The 18,293-nt window shown below is 37.0% G+C and overlaps 1 protein-coding gene across 7 annotated transcripts in view; it reads right to left on the bottom strand.

Moving 5' to 3' along the window:
- Positions 1–18,293, bottom strand: part of WNK3 (WNK lysine deficient protein kinase 3) — a 169,150-nt gene that overhangs the window by 130,026 nt on the left and 20,831 nt on the right. For all 7 annotated transcript variants that reach the window (XM_023633604.2, XM_070257336.1, XM_023633601.2 and 4 more), the window contains exon 2: positions 15,767–16,421. In XM_023633604.2, the coding sequence (XP_023489372.1) occupies positions 15,767–16,303 (537 nt within the window). In that variant the 5' untranslated portion in view covers positions 16,304–16,421. The remainder of the gene's footprint in view (positions 1–15,766; positions 16,422–18,293) is intronic.

The following is an 18,293-nucleotide window of genomic DNA, read 5'->3' as shown; positions in this document are numbered from 1 at the left end:
CTTCTTATCTTAAATAAATACATATGCAGGTTAGTCATGTTGGTATTGTGCCTTGTCTCAGGAAAGGTTTTGTGTACATTTTTAGCATTCCATATCTTATAGATTAAGTATTTAGTTAACATTCATAAAAGGACAGTATTTCCTTTTAAAGTAGTGTGGAGTAGTTGAAATCTATTTGGTAAATTTGTATTTTGCCTCTATTATATTTATCAGCCATATAAATTAATATTAATAACACAGGAAAATTGATATTTGATAGTTTTTTATGGGTGGCCTTACCTAGAGACAGCAAGATTTAGGGATTACTTTTGTAGAATACAATTTTCCTGGCTTCTGACTATGTCAGCTCCATTAGCTATTCCTGCTCTCTAGTTTGCCTTTTGTGGTTCATCATTTCCTTTCTTGTGTAAGAACTCTCCTCATTGGCAATGTGTGAAAGTTACCTTATCAAAGTGGTTGTCATTAATACAGTAGTGTGTGTGTATATGTGTGTGTGTCTGTCTGTGTTTAAAGGAGGATTACTATAGTAGCTGAAAGCTTTCCTCTGGATTTTAGTGCTAGTTTGACAGGTTTACTTTCCACTCATTGAATTAGAAGTGGACCTTTGAAGATCTTGGCTGTACCTTTTTAGTGGACTTTACCTCTAGCAATTTTTCTAGGACAGCAGTTGTAATTTTATAAAGTTGTTTACTTCTAATGCTGACTATTTTTGATCCATAAGACCAAAGGATAAAATGGAGTAGTTTAGTTTGGCACATGAAAGACTTGTATTTTACTAGTTTAATCAGGAGGCATCAAAATTTATTCATTATTCTTCAGAGCACATCTGCTGATCTATCATGAGTAGATGACTTCTAGCTAATTATAGGGACATTTAGGACTTGTTAGTCATCTTAGGTTAGATAGAAAAGCATAAACACTTATTTCCAGATCTCTTCTAAATTTAGCATTCCTTGCTTTTGTTCTTTGAGTTCCTTAACTTTTTTTAGCCCTTTTTTAAATTGAGATACAGTTGACATATAACATTGTGTAAGTTTAAGGTGTACACGTGTTAGTTTGATACATTTATATATTGCAGTATGATTATTACTACAGTAGCTTTAGCTAACACCTTTATCATGTCACATATGTATTATTTCTTTTTTGTGTTGAGAACAGTGAAGATTTAGTCTCTTAGCAACTTAGAAGTTTATTGTACAGTATTGTTGACTATAATCACTATATTGTACATTAGATCATCAGAACTTACTTATCTACTAGTTGTAAATTTGTACCCTTAAACAGTATTTCCTAAATTCCCTCATCCCCCAACCCCTGGTAGCCACTATTCTACTTTCTGTTTTACAAGTTCAGTTTTTTTAGATTCTACATGTAAGTGATATCATACAGTATTTGTATCTTGAAGGGCTGTCTGCACACCCATGTTTATTGTTGCACTATTCATAATAGTCAAGATATGGAATCAACCTAAGTGTCCATCACCAGATGAATGGATAAAGAAGACACACATGCACACACACACTCACGTGCTGGAATGTTATTTAGCCATGAGAAAGAAGAAAATTCTGCCGTTTGCAACAACATGGATAGACCTTGAAAGCATTATGCTAAGTGAGATAAGTCAGAGAAAGACAAATACTGTATGAATTCCTTAACTCTTTTTTAAAATAATTTTTTATTGTGGCAAAACGTACATAACATAAAATTTACTATTTTAACCATTTTTTGTTGTTGTTGTTATGGAAGATTAGCCCTGAGCTAACTACTGTCAATCCTCTTCTTTTTTTGCTGAGGAAGACTGGCCCTGAGCTAACATCCACGCCCATCTTCCTCTACTTTATATGTGGGACACCTACCACAGCATGGCTTTTGCCAAGCGGTGCTATGTCCACACCCCGGATCCGAACCAGTGAACCCCAGGCCGCCGAGAAGCAGAACGTCCAAACTTAACCACTGTGCCACTGGGCCGGCCCCTATTTTAACCATTTTAAGTGTACAGTTCAATAGCATTAACTACATTAACATTGTTGTACAACCATCACCATCATCCATCTTCAGAACTTTTTCATCATCCCAAACTGAAACTCTGTACTATTAAATAATAACTCCCCATTCTCCACTCTCCTCAGCCCCTGGTAGCCACTATTCTACTTTCTGTCTCTGAATTTGCCTATTCCAGGTACCTCATATAAGTGGAATCATACAGTATTTATCCTTCTGTTTCTGGGTTATTTCACTTAGCATAATGTTTTCAAGATTAATTCACATTGTAGTATGTATCAGAATTTTATTCCTTTTTAGGGCTGAACAGTATTCCGCGGTACCTATATACCACATTTGTTTTATCCATTCATCCATTGATGGACATTTGTGTTGTTTCCACCTTTTGGCTATTGTCAATAATGCTGCTCTGAGCAGTGACATACAAATATCTATTCAAGACTCTGCTTTCAGTTCTTTTTTTTAAGATTTTATTTTTTTCCTTTTTCTCCCCAAAGCCCCCCAGTACATAGTTCTATATTCTTCATTGTGGGTCCTTCTAGTTGTGGCATGTGGGATGCTGCCTCAGCGTGGTTTGATGAGCAGTGCCATGTCCGCGCCCAGGATTCGAACCAACGAAACACTGGGCCGCCTGCAGCGGAGCTCACGAACTTAACCACTTGGCCACGGGGCCAGCCCCTCTGCTTTCAGTTATTTTTGGTATATACCTAGAAGTAGAATTGCTGGATTGTATGATAATTCTATGTTTAATTTTTTAGAAACCACCATACTGTTTTCCACAGTGGCTGCACCATTTTATATTCACACTAGCAATGCAGAAGGATTCCAGTTTCTCCACATCCTCGTCAACACTTATTTATTTATTTTTAATAGCCATCCTAATGGGTGTGAAGTGATATCTCATTCTGGTTTTGATTTGCATTTCTCTAATCACTAGTGATACTGAGCTTCTTTTCGTGTGCTTATTAGGCATTTGTATTTCTTCTTTGCTAATTTTTGAACTCGGTCGTTTGTCTTTTTGTTGTTGAGTTGTAGGAGTTCTTTATATATTCTGAGTATTAATTCCTTAATATGTATATGAATTGCAAATATTTTCTCCCATTCTGTGGATTGCCTTTTCACTCTCCTAATAGTACCTTTGATGCACAAAAGTTTTTAATTTTGATTGAGTCCAATTTATTTATTTTTTCTTTTGTTACTTGTGTGCTTTTGGTATCATATCCAAAAATTCACTGCTAAACCCAGTATCATGAAGCTTTTCCCCTATGGTTTCCTCTAAAAATTTTATATTTTTAGCTCTTATGTTTAGGTCTTTGATGCATTTTGAGTTAATTTTTGTATATCATGTAAAGTAAGGGTTCAACTTCATTCTTTTGCATGTGGATATCTAGTTTCCACAACCATTTGTTGAAGAGACTACCCTTTCTCCATTGAATGATCCTGGCATCTTTTTCTAAAATCATTTATTTGGCCAAATGTGCAAGGATTTATTTCTGGCTCTATAGTCTAGTACATTGATATTTATGTCTGTCTTTATGCCAATATCACACTGTTTTGATTACTGTAGCTTTATAGTAAGTTTTGAAATCAAGAACTCCAACTTTGTTCTTTTTCAAGATTGTTTTGGGTATTTGAGATCCCTTGAGATTCCATATGAATTTTAGGATGGGTTTTTTTTTATTTTTACAAAAAATGTTGTTGGGATTGTGATAGTGATTGCACTGAACCTGCAGATCTCTTTCGGCATTGACATCTTAATACTATTATATGTTCCAATCCATAGACATGGAATGTGTTTCCATTTATTTATGTCTTGTTTAATTTCTGCAATGTTTTCTAGTTTTCAGTGTTGTAAGTCTTTGATCTCCTTAATTTTCTTCCTATGTATTTTATTTTTTGTTGCTATCATAAATAGAATTATTTTCTTAACTTTTTTGATTATTTCTTTTAGTGTGTAGAAACAAGTTATTTTTGAGTGTTGTTTTTGTATTCTGCAACTTTGCTTTATTAGTGTTTGATTTTGAATGTTAAGGAAGGTAACCACTAGTAAAAAAGGAAAAAATATACTTGTAAGTTAACAGAATAAAGGAAATAACAAAGTAAAATATGTAAAGAACCTAAAATAAAATGGAAGGAGTAAAATTAACCATATCATTTGCTATATCAAATGTGGACATATTGCATTTGCTTGTTAAAAAACTCAGACTGTCAGGACAAAACCCATATGTGTTGTTTACTAAAAACATACTTAAAACATTGATAAGGAAAGGTCAAGCTAAAGGTATAAACAAGCAAAGAGAAAACAGGAGTGGCAATATTAATATCTATCGTAGAAGGAAGAAAGTAAAGCTAAAGCATTAACTAGGATATTGTGAAGTTATTTACTTCACAGTTTAAGAAGATACATCAAAGACCTATAGGCACCAAAAATATTTTGGCTAATAGTTGAAACTCAGAACCTGTAATAGATTCAAGGAAAATGGATAAACATATAGCTATGGTAGGAAATTTCAGGTGCATTTCTTTCAGAATAGGACAGATCTAACACAAAAGGTAAATAAGTATAGAGGAATTGGATAATATAATCCACGAACTCCATTTGATGGATATGTAGAACTTTATATCCTTCAAATAGGGAATATACATTTTTATAGTCTATAAGCTGCTAAAAAATGTTGGTTGAATATGTGGTCCAAAGAGAATCTTAAGTTAAAGAAAAGAGATTTTATATTCTGCATTGTTCAGTAAAATTGGAAATAAATAATGACACATATAACCAAAAGATTCTTAACTAGAGATTAGAAATGACACCCCTATATAAATTTTGATAAATAAAATCAAAACTGAAATTATAAACTACCTAGAAAGTAATGGAAAAAAAGACGACATTACAACAAAACTTATGGGTTATTGCAAAAGCTATACCCAGAAGAAAATTTATTGCCTAAAATGTCTTCATTATTAATGTGAACGATAACTAGAAGGAATTTAGTACTGATCTTAAGACATTAGGGAAATAACACCAAAAGAAAGCAAAGTAGGCGATCTCGTCAAGATGGTGGTATAGGCAGACTGAATTCACCTCCCCCCATGAACACAACCAGGTTACAACTATTTTTGGAAAAATTACCCTGCAGAGAAAACTGAAAACTGGATAAAATGGATCCCCACAACAAGGGACAGTCCTGACTGAGGTGGAAGAGACAGAAATTCCTTCTGGAGAGAAAAAAAGCCACCTTTGCGAGTGGTAGAGCTTCATAGCCAGCTGAACAACAGCCACCCTAAGATACACAGCCTTCCCTGGAGAAGTGGGAACCTTAGCAGGGGCACATTACCACTATAAGCATCCTTCAGACTCAGCACAACTGAGACGAGTGTCTTACTATCTGGCTTTGCTGGCTACTAACTGTAACGGGGCATACCCCCAAAAAAGCTATGGGACAAAAGCCGGAAAAACCCAGCTCTTAAAGGGCCCATACACAAATTCACCCATCTCAAAGAGCAACCTAAAATCACAAGAAAGAAGGCTGAATAGTCCTTTGGTGGAAAGAGACTTACCTGGTAGGCTTTGGGTGCATCTTGGTAAGAGGTGAGACCTCTCTGGAGACTGAGACATTGGTAGTGGTCCTTGTTGTGACCTAGTACAGGCGTGCTGACACAGATGCTGGCAGACACCACTGAAGTTCTTCCCCTGACCTGTTAGTGCAGGAGTCTGCCACACCCACTAGAGTGCAGATTTAATTAAGTTCAGCCAGGGCAGGCAGCCCACCCCAGGGCCAGCCCCACCCAAAAGCGGGTCCTCAGGCTACTTATCGGCCTGACAAGACTGGGTGCCTTGATCCTCTACAGGCAGCCGAGTGTGTTCTCCTCTGTGGGGCAAGGCCTGTGTGAGGACCAGGTGAACTGTGGGGGGTGTTGGTGGAGAGGTGGGGGCCTCTGCAGTGGGGCGTTGGGGTCTGCTTCTGGGGGTCGGGAAGTGTGCATGGACCAGGACTGTGTTGACACTGTCTGTGAACATGTACGGGATGGGGCTTATCAGCGGCAGAAGACCTGTGCATCACAATCAGCCACACAGAGGATCAGGCCCACCTTGCTAAACCTGAAACATGTAGGTGCTCCCATGCCTAGGGCCAGCCCCACTCAACTGCACTCCTAAGAGAACTGACAACAGCCTTGTAGGCCTGAGGCCTATAACAACTGTAAGCCCCTGAACCTAGCAACCAGCTACACTGGGTACCAACCCAAGTAAGAGGAAAACTGCAACAGGACTGTGCTGATAGATTTTGTAGCCAACGTTACTGAGGCTCCCCAAACCGGATTTACAAACAGCTGGCCAGGGAAGGAAAGACTAGACTCCCTGGGTACCTGCAGTAAGAGCAACCCTGCCGCAGCAGAAAGACACAAGTAGCCCACAAAGGGGTCACTCCTTGTTCTTATGGACTGGTGATGAGAGGGAAGCACACTGCTGGGCCTCATAAGGCATCTCATACATAAGGCCACTTCTCCAAGATCAGGAGACATAGCCCACTCACCTAATACATAGAAGTAAGCACAAAGAAAGAGGCATAATGAGGAGACAAAGGAATACTTTCCAAGCAAAGGAACAGGACAAAACCCCAGAAAAAGTTCTAAATAAAACAGAAACAAGCAACCTACGCGACAAAGAGTTCAAACAGAATCTCATGAGGATGCTCACAGATATGGGGAGAAGACTGGATGAACACAGTGAGCACACCAGCAAAGAACTGGAAGATATAGAGAAAAAAACCAATCAGAAATGAAGAATACAATACTGGAAATGAGAAATTCACTAGAGGGACTCAATAGTGGAGTAGAGGATGCAGAAGAACGGATCAGCGAGCTAGACGAAAGACTAGAGGAAATCACCCAAGCTGAACAGAAAAGAGACAAAAGAATTAGACAGAATGAGAGCAGTCTAAGGGAACTCTGGGACAATATCAAGCATGCTAACATTCGGATTATAGGTGTCCCAGAAGGAGAAGACAGAGTCAAAGGGGCAGAAAATTTATTTGAAGAAATAACAGATGAAAATTTTCCTAGTCTGAGGAAGGAAACAGACATCCAAGTTCAGGAAGCACAGAGAGCTCCAAACAAGATACGCCCAAAGAGGCCCACACCAAGACATATTATAATTAAAATGGCCAAAATTAAAGACAAAGAGAGAATCCTAAAAGCAGCAAGAGAAAGGCCACAAGAGACACATAAAGGGAAGCCCATCAGGCTATCAGTGGCCTTCTCAGCTGAGACCCTACAGGCGAGAAGAGAATGGCACAACGTGTTTAAAGGGCTAAAAGGAGAAAACCTACAGCCAAGAATACTCTATCCAGCAAGGGTGTCATTCAGATTAGAAGGAGAGATGAAGGGCTTCCCAGACAAGCAAAAATTAAAGGAGTTTATCACCAAGAAAACAGTTCTACAAGAAATGCTGAAGGGATTTATGTAAGAGGGAAAGCAATGACCACAAACACATATAAAAATATATATATATATATTACAGAAAAAACAAAACAACACAAAAAAAACCAGGCAATAAAATCACCTGTAAAGGTAAAAATATAGTAAAGGTAGCAGATCAACTTCCTGTGAAGATAATATGAAGGTTAAAAGACAAATGTACTAAAATCACCAATTTGAATGATAAGAGGGTAACATATAGACACACACTAAACAGGAGACTATATGTGATTTCAAAAACATAAAATGTGGGAGGAAGTGAGTGAAAAAGTAGAGCTTTTAGAAAGACGTCAAGCTACAGAGTCTATCAACTCTATATAGACCGTTATATAAATAGAATATTAAATAGGATCCTCATGGTAATCACAAATCAGAAACCTATAATAAGCAAGCAAGAAAGTAAGACAAAAGAAAAAAACATATTACTAAAGGTAGCCATCAAAGCACAAGGGAAGAGAACAAGAGAAAAAGAAAGGAACAGAGACAAACTCCTAAAACAACAAGAAAAAAAAGTAACAAAATGGCAATAAATACATATTTATCAATAGCTACTTTAAACATCAATGGACTAACGGCTCCAATCAAATGCCATATGGTGACCAATTGGATAAAATAACAAGACCCACGTATAGGCTGCATACAAGAGACACACTTCAGACCTAAAGACACTCACAAATTGAAAGTGGAAGAATGGAAAAAGATATTCCATGCAAATGGCAAAGAAAAGAAAGCAGGGGTAGCAATACTTATACCAGATAATATAGACTGTAAAACAAAAACTGTAACAGGAGACAAAGAAGGGCTCTACATAATGATAAAGGGAACAATCCAACAAGAAAATATAACACTTGTAAATATCTATGCACCCAACATAAGAGCACCTAAATATATAAGAAAATTATTAATAGACATAAAAAGAGAAATAGACAGTAACACAATAATAGTAGGGGGCTTTAACACTCCACTTACACCAATGGATAGATCATCCAAACAGAAGATCAAGAAGGAAACACCGGCCTTAAGGACACACTAGACCAGATGGACTTACTAGATATATATAGAACATTCCATCCAAAATCCACAGAATACACATTCTTTTGAAATGCACATGGAACCTTCTCCAGGATTGATCACATATATGGCCACCAAACAAGTCTCAATAAATTTAAGAAAACTGAAATAATACCATGCATCTTTTCTGATCACAAATGTGCGAAACTAGAAATCAACTACAGGAAGAAAACCAGAAAAGCCACAAAAATGTGGAGATTAAACAAAATGCTACAGAACAACAAGTGGGTCAATGAATAAATCAAAGGAGAAATCAAAAAATTCTTGGAGACAAATGAAAATGAAAATACGACATGCCAAAACCTGTGGGATACAGCAAAAGCATTTCTAAGAAGGAAGTTTATAGCAATTGAGGCCTACCTCAACAAACAAGAAAAAGCCCACATAAACAATCTAAAAGCACATCTAAAGGTACTGGAAAAAGAACAACAAACAAAGCCAAAAATCAGCAGAAGGAAGGAAATAATAAAAATCAGAGCAGAAATAAATGAAATAGAGACTAAAAAAAAAATAGAGAAAATTAATGAAACCAAGAGCTGGTTCTTTGGAAACATAAACAAAACTGACAAACCATTAGCTAGACTGACCAAGAAAAAAAGAGAGAAGGCTCAAATTAAAAAAATCACAAATGAAAGGGGAGAGATTACAACAGACTACCCAGAAATACAACAGATAATAAGAGAATACTATGAAAAGCTATATACCAACAAGTTGGATAACCTAGAAGAAAATGATAAATTCTTAGAAACATACAACCTTCCAAAACTGGACCAAGAAGAACTAAAGAATTTGAGTAGGCCAATCACCAGTAAGAAGATCAGAACAGCAAACAAAACCTCCCAAAAAATAAAAGTCAAGCATGAGATGGCTTCTCTGGTAAATTCTACCAAATATTCAAAGAAGACTGAATACCTATCCTTCTCAAACTCTTCCAAAAAATTGAAGAGGTAGAGTAGGCTTCCTAACTCATTCTATGAAGCCAACAATATCCTGACACCAAAGCCAGACAAGGATGACATGGAAAAAGAAAATTACCAGCCAATATCACTGATAAAGATCGATGCAAAAATCCTCAAAAAATACTAGGAAATCGAATACAACAATACATTAAAAGATCATACATCATGATCAAGTGAGTTTCATTCCAGGGATGCAGGGATGGTGCAACATCCTCAAATCTATCAACGTGATATACATCATTAGCAAAATGAAGAAGAAAAATCACTTGATCTTCTCAATAGATGCAGAGAAAGCATTTGACAAGATATAGCATCCATTTGTGATAAAAAGTCTAAATAAAACGGGTATAGAAGGAAAATACCTCAACATAATAAAGGCCATGTATGACAAACCCACAGCAAATATCATTCTCAATGGAGAAAAACTGAAAGCTATCCCTCTAAGAACAGGAACCAGACAAGGATGCCTACTTTCACCACTCCTATTTAACACAGTATTGGAAGTCCTAGCCAGAGCAATCAGGCAAGAAAAAGAAATAAAAGGCATCCATATTGGAAAAGAAGAAGTGAAACTGTCACTCTTTGCAGACGACATGATTTTATATATAGAAAACCCTAAAGAATCCACTAAAAAACTTCTAGAAATAATAAATGAATACAGTCAAGTCCCAGGGTACAAAAGCAACATACAAAAATTGGCTGGGTTTCTATACACTAACAACGAAGTAGCAGAAAGAGAAATTAAGAATACAACCCCATTTACAATTGTAACAAAAAGAGTAAAATACCTAGGAATAAATTTAACCAAAGAGGTGAAAGATCTATACTCTGAAAACTATAAAACATTGCTGAAAGAAATCAAAGAAGACACAAAGAAATGGAAAGATATTCTGTGCTCTTGGATTGGAAGAATTAACATTGTTAAAATGTTCATACTTCCTAAAGCAATCTATAGATTCAAGGCAATCCCTATCAAAGTTCCAACAACATTTTTCACAGAAATAGAACAAAGAATCCTAAAATTTATATGGAACAACAAAAGACCTCGAATAGCCAAAGGATTCCTGAGAAAAAAGAACTAACCTGGAGGTATCACACTCCCTGATTTCAAAATATACTACAAAGCCATAGTAACCAAAACAGCATGGTTCTAGCACAAAAACAGACACACAGATCAATGGAACAGAATCGAGATCCAGAAATAAACCCACACATTTATGGACAGCTAATATTCAACAAGGGAGCCAAGACATATGATGGAGAAAGGTGAGTCTTTAATAAATGGTGCTGGGAAAACTGGACAGCCACATGCAAAAGAATGAAAATAGACCATTCCCTTACACCATACACAAAAATCAACTCAAAACGGATTAAAGACTTGAATATAAGACCCGACCGAAACCATGAAACTTCTAGAAGAAAACATAGGCAGTATGCTCTTTGACATGGGTCTTAGCAGCATATTTTCAAATACCATGTCTGACCGGGCAAGGGAAACAAAACAAAAAATGAACAAACGGGACTACATCAAGCTAAAAAGCTTCTGCACAGCAAAGGAAACCATCAACAAAACGAAAAGACAACCTAACAATTGAGAGAGGATATTTGGAAACCATATATCAGATAAGGGGTTAATATCCAAAATATACAAAGAACTCATACAGCTCAACAACAAAAAAACCAACAATCCAATTAAAAGATGGGCAAAAGATCTGAACAGACATTTCTCCAAAGAAGATATATGGATGGCCAACAGACATATGAAAAGATGCTCAACGTCATTAGCTATCGGGGAAATGCAAATCAAAACTACAAGGAGGTATCACCTCCCTCCAGTCAGAATGGCTATTCTTAACAAGACAGGAAACAACAAATTTTGGAGAGGTTCTGGAGAGAAGGGAACCCTTGTACACTGCTGGTGGGAGTGCAAATTGGTGCAGCCACTATGGAAAGCAGTATGAAGTATCCTCAGAAAATTAAGAATAGGTCTACCATATGATCCAGCTATCCCACAGCTGGGTATTTATCCAAAGAACTTGAAAACGCAAAGGCATAAAGATACCTGCACCCCTATGTTCACTGCAGCATTACACACAACAACCAAGACTTGGAAGCAACCTAGGTGCCCATAAAGGGATGAACGGAGAAACAAGATGGGGTATTTATACACCATGGAATACTACTCAGCCATAAGAGATGATGAAATCTGGCCATTTGTGACAACATGGATAGTCCTTGAGGCTATTATGCTGAGTGAAATTAGTCAGAGGGAGAAAGTCAAATACCATATGATCTCAATCATAAGTAGAAGATAAAAACAACAACAAACAAATACATAGCAAGGGAGATTGGATTGGTGGTTATCATAGTGGAGGAGGGGAGAGCAAAAGGGGTGATTAGGCTCACATGTGAGGGGTTGGACTATAATTAGTGTTTGGGTGGTGAACATGCTATAATCTACACAGAATTCAAAATATATTACGATGTACATCTGAAAGCTACATAATGTTATAATCCAACATTACTGCAATTAAAAAAAATAAAACTTTAAAAAATTAAAACAAATTTTGCAAATAGCAAGAAAAAAATAATTATTACACAAGGCTCAAATATCCACAATGGAGGGAAATGTCATCAAGAGAAAAAGGTATAAAAACCTTTTGTTGAGTTGTGAATTACAAATCAGACGTGCAAAAATAAAATTTAAAAAAAGAAAAGAACTCCCTAATTTTAAGGGAGAAGACTAAGCAAGAGGTAGTATGAATGCAATAAAATACAGTTCACATATTTTAATGATGTTAATAAGTAGAAAATATGTATCAATTGATAAATAGCCAATTTTATATATTATACACATATATATAAACAAAGATTGGAAAAGAAGCTACAATAATTTAAACATTTAAACTGCTCACTGGAATGTTTTGCTACAAAATTGTTTAATTATACTATAAAGAAATAAAACTTTAGGGAAAAAATGGGAAATTGTACATTACAAACTGCACAGTACTCACAGGAAAGTAATTAAAAGATGAGGCGCTTATCCTTCTGGGATTCTAAATGAGTTCATTTCTCTTAATTTTAAATATGCAGAAAATTAAGTGAGATCCAAAAACTGCATCAACTAAGTCCACCAATTCTGACATTCCTTTCAGAATAGAAAATTGCAATTGTTGTTCTCTGTGTAAATTAAAATTTATATATTTACATTTGCTCCACATGAGAGATTCCCAAATCTGGCTATGTATCCGATTACCTGGGGAACTTTTAAAATAAGTTCCTGGCCCCATCTCCTGGAGATTCCAATTTGGAAAGCCTGGAGTGGATGCCAAGAATCAGTATATATAATATAAAGCTCATGTTGGTGTATTAAGGGTACTCCTCCTCTGATTCAGCTAGCTTTTGGAACTGGTCCCTTATTTCAGGGATTTTCAAACTCTACTGTGCATACAAACCACCTGCAGATGTTACAAAGAAGCAGATTCTGATTCAGCAGGTCTAGGATGAGGCCTAGGAACCTGCAGTTCCAACAAGCTCCCAGCTGATGTCCATACTACTGGTCCAGAGACTATACTTTGAATAGCAAGACCTTATAGGATCTTTCGATCTTTCCACAGGTGAATGATAGATGGCATTCCCCTATGCAGTTCCTACCACTAGAATATTTTCTTCAAGTTTTACCTCAAATCCTTTAGCATAGCTAGAATATACAATTTGCAAAATACTTGACATATCTTTACTATGTACCCTAGTACCAAGTGAATGGAAATAATTTCCTCCATTTACAGAGTATCCCTAAAGGATGAGCGTTACTGATGTCACAATTCAGAGATGAAATCAAAATTTACATAGTTTTCAATATATATACAAGGAAGTTGATCACAATCATGGTTATAATAGTGAAATATTGGACAAAAATGTAGATGTCCAACAACATAGGACTGATTAAATAACTTATAAGGGCATCTATTAAAAATAATGATGTGTTGGGCCAGCCCTAGTAGCCTAGTGGTTAAGTTTGGCACACTGTGCTCCGGCAGCCGGGTTCAGTTTCTGGGTATGGACCTATACCACTCATCTGTCAGTGGCCATGCTGTGGTGATGGCTCACATACAAAATAGAGGAAGACTGGCAACAGATGTTAGCTCAGAGCTAATCTTCCTCAGCAAAAAAAAGAGCAAATATAATAATAATTTTTAAAAAATGACGTAAATGCACAATTACTGGTAATGAAAAGATGTTCATGATAAGTAAAGAAAAGAAAAAAGGTTTCGTAAAATCTTTTTTTAAAGATTTTATTTTTCCTTTTTCTCCCCAAAGCCCCCTGGTACATAGGTGTGTACTTTTAGTTGTGGGTCCTTCTAGTTGTGGCATGTGGGATGCCACGTCAGCATGGCTTGATGAACGGTGCCATGTCCGCGCCCAGGATTTGAACTGGCAAAACCCTGGGCCTCTGAAGCAGAGCGCACGAACTTAACCACTGGGCCACGGGGCCAGCCCCCTATAAAATCTTCTAATACAATTCCATTTTGTGAGGGTAAAAAACACACAGTGATATATACATTTACACAAAAGAAAGAGTCCAGAGAGATATATACTAAAATATTTAAAGCATCTTCAAAGTACTGGAATTTCAGGTGATTTTGATGTTTGTTTGCTCACATTATCTAATATTTCTATGACATAGATCTTATAAAATTCTTAAAGGGTAAAAATAGGGTGAGAAGAAAACCAAGCAAACCCCACATGCACACACCTTTCAAGAACTACTAGATTGGCTTAACTTCTAGGTAACTTGCACTCCAAAGAGCCATAAGGGACTTCATGCAAAGCACTTTGAAAGCTTGTTAAAATTGCAATCTTGCATCCCACCCCAGACTTACTGAATCTGAATCCCTAACAATAGGCTCTGGAATCCTGCTTATAAAGCAAACACTGACTCTTACAAATAGAAAAGTTTCAAAAGTTTGGTGTTAAACAAAAAGCTTCCTAGAAATGCAGGGACCTGGACTAAATTTCAACCTATCTGAATGGCAACCTACAGCAAATTCAGAACGGGTGAAATCACAGTACATACATACACACCCACATGCACCAAGACCATTGGAATTTGAACAACCACAAAAACCTATACTTAGGGGCCGGCCCGGTGGCACAGCAGTTAAGTTCGCACGTTCTGCTTCTCATTGGCCCAGGGTTCACTGGTTCGGATCCCGGGTGTGGACCAGGGCACCAATTGGCAAAATCCATGCTGTGGTGGGTGTCCCACATATAAAGTAGAGGAAGGTGGGCATGGATGTTAGCTCAGGGCCAGTCTTCCTCAACAAAAAGAGGAGGATTGGCAGTAGTTAGCTCAGGGCTAATCTTCCTCACACACAAAAAAAACAAAAAACCTATACTTAGTGATTTATTTATTCAATCTTAATTTTAAGCATCTCACGTGAACACTGACTATTTCTCAGGAGCTAATTGACGTCACAAAGATTTTCCTTATAGTTGATCTACATCTATCTGAAACTATTCGTTTTTTTTTATCTGAAACTATTCTTATTATAACCCCTTCTATGATGTTTTATCCTCCTTTAGTCCTTTTTTAGTTAAAAGTACCACATAAACATTTATTATGGAACCAAATATTTAGGTAATTCAACTATTCTTCTATTGTTTTCATTTGTCCTTTCTAAACACATTCCAACTGACTAACCCCAGTAGATTCTGGTGATTATTTCTTCCAGAGATCCTCTTTGAGCTAAATTCAAAGGCATGGTGGAGTATATATTAAAAGAAGTCCTCAAAGAATCAAGAAAAACATTTCCTATTCTGAAAAATACCACATGAACCCCCCCAAAATTTACTGAAAGAAAAAGAGAAAAGAGAGATATCACACTGAATATATCCCTAACATATCACACTCTTAAGTATTTAGTATAACAATCAACTCATAAGGCATACATTTACTAAAAGTTTTCAAAATGAGATGTTAAGAGTTTCGGGAATTTTCTAAGGTTAATAAATTAAGAGCATTTTCCTAAAGAAAGCCATGATATTTTTCTCCTTTAAAACAGAGGGGAAAACATTAGGAGAAAAAAAGGTCGGCATGAGCTCCTAAGAGGATCTAGGAAAGGAGCACAATTTCAGGGAGGTGGGGGACAAACTCTTCATTTTATTTTAATCCATGATACATTTTAATCCTGGATCACTCAGAAGGCCAGGCCAGTTAAAACTGCAATTTATTAAAACCAAGAAGATTTTATACCCACCTGCAGTTCACACCAAGCAACCTCAACCCATGTTTCAGTGTCCAGTCCTTTATACACTGTTTTAAATGCTCCTCTTCCCAGCTCTATGTCAAATTTCAGGAACCTGCCACTAGGAGAAGTAGCTACAGCCTTCATTTCTGCTTCTTCTTCCATTTCCTTTTCATTTTTCTCCTTGAAACAATCTTTTGAGGATTCCGAAGTTGCCTTTGAACATTGTTCATATTTAACTTCTTGTCCTCCTCTTAGCACATTTGTAGGAAGCTTTTCTACTCTTGGAATATCTGTTGCAGTCTTTATTCTCTCATCTTTGGAGGAAGATTCAGCAACTTTGTCATCTTCTGTCATCTCAACACTCTTTCGGAAGAATCTCTTCCTTTCTATGGTTTCCCCAGAAGCAGACAAGGTACTGTTTTTTTCCTTTAGTCTTGCTTCTACTGTCAAAGTCGCTGGAGCCTGAGGAACTCTGTTTTCCAATGAAACTCCATCAGGTTTCTCAGAATCTTCTGTGCTAGCTGGCTCTCCTGAATCAGTAGCCATTGTAATTAAGGTTGGCACTAAAATTTTTCCTTTTCCACTCTTCAGTCCAGTTACATCTCAGGTATCAGAATTATCAGAATGGACTTCCTTTTACGCGGTCATATGTTTCCATAGCAACCTGAAGGGGAAAAAAGGATATTTTAAAATCAGCCCACAAAGGAAATCATTAAGGAGAAAATAAGTCACCTGATGGTTTAATCCCTTTTTTTTAAAATAAGATGTTTGCTCTTTTTCCTCTCCAATCTTAGCAACCATCAGACTCCAGGGACCATGTCTTATCTTGTTTATCACTGTAGTCCTCAGTGGCAGACTGCTTGGCATATAGCTCAGCAAGTCTTGATATTGTATGAATATTGGTTAGGAACCTGGTTTTCAGCCCCATCTATCAATCCATCATATTTAAAACAAGAATCCAAACCCTGAGTTCACTTAACTACAAGGTTAACACACACAATAAGTAAAACAAGCAGACAATTTCTCAGTAGGTGGTCTTTGTCTAAAATTCTGGAATCAATCCAACAGTAGTTTCTTTGTGGTGAAATATACTTAATATCAAATTTATGATCTTAACCATTTGAAGTGTACAATTCAGTGGCATTAAGTACATTCACAATATTGTGCAATCATCACTACTATCTTTTTCATCATCCCAAACTGAAATTATGTATCCATTAAACACTAACTCCCCATCTCCCCAGCCCCTGGTAATCTCTATTCTATTTTCTGTCCCTATGAATTTGCTTATTCTAGGTACTTCACATAAGTGGAATCATACAACATTTATCCTTTTGCATCTGGCTTATTTCACTTGGCATAATGTTTTCAAAGTTCATAGATGTTGTAGCATGTAGCAGAATTTATTTCTTTTTAAGTCTGAACAATATTCCATTGTATGTATATACCACATTTTGTTTTAAAGATTTTATTTTTCCTTTTTCTCCCCAAAGCCCCCCAGCACACAGTTGTATATTTTTAGCTGTGGGTCCTTCTACTTGCGGTATGTGGGATGCCACCTCAGCGTGACCTGATGAGCAGTGTCATGTCTGCGCCCAGGATCCGAACTGGCGAAACTCTGGGCTGCCGAAGTGGACCGCACGAACCCAACCACTCGGCCACAGGCCCGACTCCCACATTTTGTTTATACATTCATCTGGTCAATGGACTGGGTTGTTTCCACCTTTTGACATTGTGAATAATGCTGCTATGAACATTCAATAGTAGTTTTGAATAATGCAAATACTTGTTTATGAGCTTGCCTTCGGATTTTAACAGAAAGAAACTACTGTCAAATATTAACACACTATAATTTAAAAAATGGCAAGAAAGACTTAAAAATATGCAACCTCTTGAACCAGCAATTCCACTTATAGGAACTTGTCTTAGAAAAATAGTCAAGAATCTGTGCAAGGGGGCCGGCCCGGTGGCGCAGCGGTTAAGTTCGCACGTTCCGCTTCTCGGCGGCCCGGGGTTCGCTGGTTCGGATCCCGGGTGCGGACATGGCACTGCTTGGCAGCCATGCTGTGGTAGGCGTCCCACGTATAAACTAGAGGAAGATGGGCACGGATGTTAGCTCAGAGCCAGGCTTCCTCAGCAAAAAGAGGAGGACTGGCAGTAGTTAGCTGAGGGCTAATCTTCCTCCAAAAAAAAAAAAAAAAAAGAATCTGTGCAAAGATTTAACTATAAAGACATTCATTATAGCACTTAAAATTTGGAAAAACTGTAACAAAACATAAGCCTAATAGAAGTTTAATTAAATACTCCAAAATGAGATTGGATACATCATTTAAAAAACACTGCAGTTTTTAGTGAGATGAAAAGACATTCCCTATAAATTATATGGTTAAAAAAAAGAAATAGATACAACAAGCTTCCATATACACACACACATAAACACACACACACAAAATATTAACTCTGAATGGTGGAATTACAGACTTTTTTCTTCCTGCTTTTCTGTATTTTCTAAAACTTTCCACAATGAACATGTGGA

The sequence above is a fragment of the Equus caballus genome, chromosome X (assembly GCF_041296265.1).
Source record: "Equus caballus isolate H_3958 breed thoroughbred chromosome X, TB-T2T, whole genome shotgun sequence".
Taxonomy (NCBI): Eukaryota; Metazoa; Chordata; class Mammalia; order Perissodactyla; family Equidae; genus Equus; species Equus caballus.
This window is presented reverse-complemented; position numbering and strand designations above follow the sequence as displayed.